The sequence below is a fragment of the Habropoda laboriosa genome, unplaced genomic scaffold (genome assembly GCF_001263275.1).
Source record: "Habropoda laboriosa isolate 0110345459 unplaced genomic scaffold, ASM126327v1 scaffold68, whole genome shotgun sequence".
Taxonomy (NCBI): Eukaryota; Metazoa; Arthropoda; class Insecta; order Hymenoptera; family Apidae; genus Habropoda; species Habropoda laboriosa.
This window is the reverse complement of record NW_017100195.1, coordinates 1,399,204-1,407,368: the sequence shown is the minus strand read 5'-3', so window position 1 is coordinate 1,407,368 and position 8,165 is coordinate 1,399,204. Positions and strand designations below refer to the sequence as shown.

Genomic DNA, 8,165 nt, shown 5'->3' with positions numbered 1-8,165 from the left:
GTAAAAAAGTGTTTCTTAAAAAAATAAACGAATTCCTATAATTTTGACAAAATTTTAAGTATTTATTATGAAAATTATAGATACTTTAATATGTAATAGATTGCAATACTAAATCATAATTATAAAAAGTTAAGTGAATAGTAAAAAAAGTTAACACTAACTAAATGTGTTAAAATTTATAACAATTGAAAAAGAGAACACAGTGAAAAATATTACACTTTATTAAATATTGTTTTTATTGAAGAGTATTTAAGCACGTGGCAAAATATTTTGGTGGTGAATACTTGGGCCCATGAGCACCCTGTCAGGCATACTATATTGGCCTGTAACATACACTGCTACAGCGTTTCCACCGCCGCTGTCGCTGAAAATTTTGCCCGTAGGGACACAAGTTGCCCATATGATAGTTATACATTACAAAGTATTCGATTAATATAAAAATAGGATTAATATTATTACTGCTTGCGCATATTTTTTTAAACATTCAGTCGTTTAGAATTAATAATTATACACCCATATCATAAATTGTAGAATAAGTTTACAAAGTGTGAAAGGTGTGAGTGAAAGACTGAACACATTATGGCCTACCGCAATGTTTATTTATGCGGACGTTCGCTTCTACAGCTACATTTTAAACATCGTTAAAATATACATATAATATGATAAATAGTAATAAATACAAAATATATATTAACAAACGTTAAAAATTAGCATATATCCGATGATGGTTATAAAATCGTGAATAGATCGTTGGATGTCAAAAACAGGAAACATACTTACTTCGAATGTTCTTTTGAAGAACACGAAAATTGTACGCATAAAATTGTGAATGGTACATATTATAATGGTAACCAATTGGTTTAGGGATCTTATTATATATACTGAAAGGGAAATTGATTAAATATAATGACACTTCGTTTGCTAGGTTAATAAAACGATACTGCTAGTATTATTGCAACGTATATTTCGTTATGAACGAATATATGAAATTGTATGCAATTAATACCGAGCAGTATTGTTTATTTCAAAGGATTAACTGTGAGGTCTTTATGTTTATCATATTCTCTTTATACTAGGAAGGACACAACGTCTGAAACAAACGAAGCATTTCATCTTAAAAACTTGTTTGTTTTCAACGTAAAACGAATGATCGTTTTTCTTCACTCTGTGATAGTTCAATTGAAAATGTCCTAAAGCGATTAAATATATTTAGACATCCACATAAAAATTCAATCGTACTGAAATTAATATTGTTCGCAATTAGAGCCGCATTTCTCCTGTTCCAGACAGAAACTATCCTGTGCGTTATGATAAACGTTGCCCTATGTATTCCCTTTTTGTAGTACACGCGATATATATCACTACACCTAGATGAATATTTAGTATTGGTATCCTCCGTTGGCCGCGGCGTCACCACCACTGCCGGATGGATATCCTCCATTACCATTGCCACCGTTGTTTCCATTTCTGTCACCACCTGGTCTTCCGGATGGATATCCTCCTAAATTTAAGTATTATAAATTTATGCATTATTTCTACCAATATGCGAAAATTGACAGATATATGAAAATTGTACCACTTAAAGAGAAAGAATTTTAAAATCTATTTTAAATTTCACATTCTATGATATTGTAACACTTTTGCAATTGTAATTTACGTCGGTGCACACCTAGTTAACTTTTTCTATTATTAAAGTCATCAATATTATAAAAGACCAAAAAAAAACAAATATGAAAATTAAAAAAATATTTTTTCTTTACCATCACTAAAGTCAGGTCCACCGCCTGGCCTTCCTGACGGATAACCATTGCCACCCGATCCACCCCCGTTAGGGCCACCACTTGGATATCCGTTACCTCCACCATTGCCTCCTGGTCCACCAGGACCGTATCCCTCGGAGTTCGCTTCACCTTCGTATCTAATTTGCGGTTTAAACCCATCTTGATCGGCCTCGTATTCGACAATTTGTTTTCTGCCATCGGGAAGCAGAACGTTGAACTCTCCCTGTGCGCGATCGCCGTCTCTGCTTTCCGTATGCCCATAGTCGGCTCCAGATTGCTCGTCCTTCACTTCATAAGAGAATTCGTACTTCGCTGGTTCCTAAATTAACGTTATTGACATTTATTCGTAAAGTAGGTGGTAACAAGTGAAAACGACACTCTAATATGAGACATTAGCAATGAACTACACACAGTAAACGTATCACTAGTTTAGCTTTACAAAATGGAGTAACGGGTTAGATCGTAATCTTCGCTTATCTTAACACATTATCATCCGAATGAATTACAGTTGAATAAATGTCTAGGATTGGTAAAAAGATATTTAGAAAAATTGATAAAGAACCTTCTGTTAGGAAAATGAGTAATATAAAATTGAACGATGTTTCATTATACTTTTTTAGAATCGAAGAAAAGAATTTCTTAGAATCGTATACGCGAATGAATTCTTTGTGCGAGATACGTAGAAAATGGTAGATCTATCCCATCGGTTAGTAATGTGTTAGGCACTGGGAATCAAAAAATAAAATTGAAACATTATCCTAAAATTACCAGTGCTACTGGTTGAACTCGTAAAACGTTATTCTTCCTTGTTATATTCTAATAATAGAAGCAATATTTCAAATAACGACATGTCGAAGTTTTACGTCCGGCCTATTGAGATACTCCCAATGAACTCGATCACCGAACCCAAATAGTCTACCTGTACGACGAAGAGTTACGAGAACCTCTGCCACGTTACAGGATTGACATTAACATTTCAGATAATGCAACATAATATTACGCCAGGTTAACGAAGATGCACTTACATCGTTTTCGTCATTATCGCCATAGCCTCCATTGCCTCCGCCATTTCCACCAGGTCCTCCAGATGGGTAACCACCGTTGCCTCCTCCATTACCACCTGGACCTCCAGAGGGATAGCCACCATTGCCACCTCCGTTTCCACCTGGTCCTCCTGACGGATATCCACCATTGCCTCCGTTTGATCCTCCAGATGGGTATCCACCGTTTCCACCATTGTTACCATTGCTACCACCATTATATCCTCCATTTCCACCACCGTTATTCCCATTTCTGCCGGGTGGTCCGTAAAGTCCGGACGGTCTACTACCTCCGTTTCTGTCAGGCGTACCGTAGCTTCCTGATGGTCGGCCCCCACCGTTTCCACCGTTTCCACCATTTCCACCATTTCCTCCATTCCCATTTCTCCCCGGCAGCCCGTACAGGCTCGAAGGAGCTCCACCTCCGTTGCCACCACCAAAGCCGTTTCCACCTTCCGGAGCGCCGTAGCTGTTCGATGGACTGCCACCGAATCCGTTCTTGCCGTTGCTTCCACCGTTGTATCCGTTTCCTCCACCAGGTGCTCCGTAGGTGCTGGACGGTCTTCCGCCACCCGAACCACCGGTTCCACCGAATCCATTCGACGGCGCCCCGTAGGAGCTAGACGGTTGACTACCACTGTAACCATTACCCCTGCCGTTTTTTCCACTGTTCGAGCCACCGTTTCTTCCGTTGCCAGAACCACCGCCGTTATAACCATTTCCATTAGTAGGTACCCCGTAACTGTTCGATAAACCATTGCGGCCGTTTTCACCGCCTCCGATGCCATTCTGACCGTCGAAACCGGGTGGACCGTAAGTGTTCGACGGTCCTCCGCCTCCTCCTCCTCCTCCGTTACCATTCCCAGGACCACCACCGCCTGGTGGTAAGTACGAGTTCACCGGTGGCTCGCAGCGCACCATGGTGAGGGCTACGACGAATACTGCTAATCCAATCTGTAAGTGCAAGATTTGGACATGTGTACAGGTTGTATTAGACAGTTGTGTTAGGGCATAATATAGCAACAGATGTATCAAAGAGAATCAAGTTTGAGGAAAGTATTGTTAGTTTCGTTAGATTTCCATCACTTTTTTTTTGCTTCTTTTTCAATTTCTCCTATCTCGTCTTTAAATCACAGTTATATGTACGAAAATATAAGTCGTTAGAGTGGTAACTTTATCAATATTATCATCGGTTCTTTCATTTTCTATCTACGCGAGAATTCTCGAACAATATTTTGTTCTCTCGTTTCTTAACGGATGTCGAATTGTTTTACATGCTCGAGAATGAAATTCTCGTCTGTGGGGTTGTTGGGTAACTACTTGAACGCAGAACAACACGGGACATTCCGAGATACGAAACAATCCTTGTAAGTGCGCTTCTTCCTATTCGATGTTTATCAGTTGCAACAGATATAATTTTCCCTGGTATACCTCTCTGAGGCCCTTGTTTCCTCACCTTAGACATGACGCTGAACCGGTGGGTCTTTCTTCTACGGGTCGAACAATAAAACCGTCGCCACCGCTTTTTCCCTCGTTTATCCTTGAGAAGGTGAGCCTCTGGATCACGCGAGGTGCTGCACCAGGTAGGCCTACGCTTCCTTCGGTACTACCTTTTGGTTTATGCGCACCTTCCACCGTTGGATGGTGTTGAGGGAATGACAAACTTTGGTTCTAATCCGCTTTATATATCCCGGGATTCATCCGTGTTTCTAGATCACGGTTTGGTGTAAGCGTTGTAGGATTTACAGCGAGGCACGGTGTAACTGTGTCACGGTGGTGTTGAATCAGTCGGTGACGGTAGTGATGGTGAGTGAAGAAGAGTGGGACCGTAGCAGCCACCTAGAGTACGGATTCGTTCCATATTTCACGGGTTACGAATCCTATATTGTAACGCAATGCAGCGCATCATTAACTTGGAGCATCGCTCCTCTCGTTGCTTGCTTGCCTCTCTGTTGGACGACGAGAACGGCGACGAAGAAGGATGCAGGACTTCGTAAGGATTACGGACCTTCTAAGGATGGCAAATTCGATCGCTCGTCTTCGTTAACGAGCTTGATTAATACTACTTCGCGTCTATTCGCATCGGAAACTTTCTCGAAATTCTGTTCGATGCATGATCATTCTTCCCTGAACAACTCCGCGAATAAGACATTAGGCAACGTTAAGCGAGCCTGCTAATTACGGGGTAACTATCTAATTAGAAGTGAGAATGTTGTTTAACGCGGTACGAAATGATGATTAATCGGCCGTTTCTGGTGGATGATTAATTAGCCGGCAAATTTAAACCCCTTTTTCGTCTGGCGAACCACCAAGCTGGATATTAAGCTCAGGATACGATCGTGTGTCCCGAGATTTGTCTTTCGAACGAAAAAAAAAAGTGCAATTGAAGTCAAGTACAAGTTACGTTTTGTATCACGATACAGATATTGAATTTGCAAAGAATAATTAGAAAAGAAGATCTACAATTTAGGAATGGTCGGTGAAGTGGAAAATAGAATAATTGTTATTAATTGAAATTCTCTTAGAATTCTCTGAACATTGAAAGAGATTTTTTCTTTCGAGCGTAAGATGGAAGAAATGTGAAATCGATGATGAAACCCGATGACTGGTACATTTCGGGAATGTTTTGTTAATCGTTGCTTGCTCCCAATGCGCTGTACTCTTCGCGATCATCCATCTAATTTCACAACCGATAAACAGCCTTCGAACATCGAATGTCATGGATTTGATACAGTCCAATTTTTACTTTCGATTTCGTAATACACCTTGTCATAATTGTGATCCATTAATATCTCTCTTCACTTTACCATCACTTCTTCTTCCTTTTTTTCTTTTTTTTTGCAACATTCGCGTACTTAACGAAGGATCCGGATTTACCGCGAGGATAAAATTAATCCTGACGAATGTAATAACAGCAGTAAAGCAAGTTCAACAAGGATAAATATACCTTTCTGAAAATTCAATGGCGCACGTTACAAAGGTGAATTATCTTCAGACTTCGATAATGAAAATCACCGGTTAAAAATAAATAGATCAATTCCATAAAAACAATTAACGGAATAAACGAACATCGTACATCTGTTAAATGTACCCTTACCTGTGTGTTGAACGGAAACGTTAAGTACCTACATGGTTACATTAATGTTCCACAAGTTTTTTCTTCGCGACAAACGGGGTTGCCGAGACCTTTTGGCTTCTAACATTTTTCACGAAACAACAGACAGCTTCGTCTTTACGTTTGATGCAGAAAAAGGAAGAAACAAACAAACAAACGTGCACCATCTATGTGCACGAGACGAAATCGAAAGATTCTGTAAAAAGTAAGATCGCGTAATTCATGCAGGGGGGACTTGAAAAGGACAGATGGCAATTAAACCTATTATGTCCTGTGCGGTTAAGGCAACGATGTGCTTTCTGTCAGCGAGACTTTCTCATACGTTTTTACGAAGTGCACGTCATTGAAACGCGAAGGGGTTAAGAACGTCGCTTCTTCAACTGCACATACGTGAATCCTGATTGGCAGGTATGCTTTAGCATGTACTTATGAACAGACGGATGAACAGGATGAAGTTAAAATACCGGTGCAGAGCGAATTACACAGATTATATTTTACCATAGCTTATACAGGATTCTGTATTTCACGACGCCAGGTATAAAATCTCTTTAATGTAGCGATAGGAGAAATAAGAAAAAAATTGTTATTATAAACAAAGTTTCCATATATTTTTGTTAGAATTGCAGATTGAAGTACGCATCTCTCGAGAAGAATTCGACAAAAAACGACACGGACGCTACTTATTTACTACTTTCCCTGTTAAAATTATACAACGCGAAGGAAATTCTAACGAGGTGTACGAAGACTTTTTTCACCGAGTGTATGTGTAACTCTGGTAGCGAACGTGTTAATACAGTAGCCGTGTGTTGTATAACTTCCACATTAAACATACTACAAAAATCAATTCCTAACTCTAATCGAAATTTTCAAACATTCACATTATCTCTGTACAAGAAGATTTCCAACGAACTAAAATAGAAAAATCATTTCCGGAACATATTTCCCTCGTATACCAGTCGAAAATATTTCATTCGCAGATTTTCCCCGATAACTCCGTTCGTCCAATTCGTTATTATTCAATCGAGATCAGAGGACGATTAATTTCCATCGACTAATTAAGTCTGATTGGTTTAATTGTCCGGAAAAAATGTCGCTTGGCGGAATTAGTAGGGCACGCAGACACACGGATTCAACTGTCCGACGTGTACACACGCTCGTATCCTGGATGCAGAAAGTTTGTGCAATCAGTGAACTCGTGCTGAATACAGGTGGTGGCAACGTGGGATGTTGGTTAAGATAGGGATACATTATGCAAGATTGCGTCACAGGTTTATTGTATCAGCACCTCATCGTACATGGTTAAAGATAGCGCGACGGGTACCTAGGATTTTTGCGATCGGAGATTTATAGTGTTGGCGAATCCTGAAATTCGTCTTAATCGGTTTAGAACAGTTTCGATTGTGTCCGTTTTATTATAGATCAGGCATAGGTAAGTATCGTAACGGGTTGCGAGACCCGAGGAATCTTCTTCGTGCATAAATCGCACATCGCGCAACGCGGTGCCACGGACTGTTCAGATTTAATAAATGACCGGAGGCGAACTATTTTATGCTTGATAAAGCTGACACTCGGCTGGCGTTGATGCATCGTTCGAAATTTCCATCGAATTTCGCGAGAGCCGCCGTAGATGCAGACACGCGGGGAGCATCTCTCCCATACGAAACGATCGATTTTTCCGGGGGGTGAAAGAAGAAGAAGAAGAAGAAAAAATATTGTTCACAATATCGCGAACACTTTTAAGTAATATTAAGATTCCTCTCGCGTAGAGATTAATGTTTCGGACGTGTTGCACGTGGTGCGGAGAGATTAATGTTTATCGTATAGTTGGAAGTAGAGAAAAAAGGCAGCAAACGAGCAAGGATAAATGAAGTCACGAATGGCTAAATTAACTCGGGGGAACTTGCTTAATAGTTTTTCCGATGATTATCTCTGGACAGCGGCGCATCAACGGGGAAAGATAGCAAATTAGTTTCGGAGATAACTGTTACGCAAAGCAATTGCCCCGATTTGCGCGCACACGCTGCTAAAACTTTTCTACTTTTATACGGTCCGATTGTTTCCATCGTGAACTTGCTGCACACCTCAAACGAGATATTTATTGTGCTCGTTACATCACGCTCTATGCTTTCCTTTGCACGCGCAATTTCTGCTAATCCGTGATTATCTTTCCCGAACGTTTCACGATTTTCCCGCTTTTCTTTCTTTACCGCGACGCGACGCGACGAATCT

General features: G+C 40.2%; 1 protein-coding gene across 1 annotated transcript; it reads right to left on the bottom strand.

Moving 5' to 3' along the window:
• Window positions 1–1,379: 1,379 nt before the first annotated feature.
• LOC108570298 (pro-resilin-like) lies at window positions 1,380–4,286 on the bottom strand. Its single transcript, XM_017932137.1, has 4 exons — window positions 4,278–4,286; window positions 2,807–3,775; window positions 1,761–2,100; window positions 1,380–1,501 (listed from the first exon to the last, which is right to left on the bottom strand). The coding sequence occupies exons 1-4, from the start codon at window positions 4,284–4,286 to the stop codon at window positions 1,380–1,382; spliced, it is 1,440 nt and encodes a 479-aa protein (XP_017787626.1).
• Between the last annotated feature and the right edge of the window lie 3,879 nt (window positions 4,287–8,165).

Bases quoted from the DNA above. Each gene is read 5' to 3' on its own strand.
- LOC108570298 (XM_017932137.1), bottom strand. The intron at 2,101-2,806 runs GTAAGTGCATCT...ACGTTAATTTAG, and splicing joins GCGATAATGACGAAAACGAT to GAACCAGCGAAGTACGAATT. The intron at 1,502-1,760 runs GTAAAGAAAAAA...ACTTAAATTTAG, and splicing joins TGGACCTGACTTTAGTGATG to GAGGATATCCATCCGGAAGA.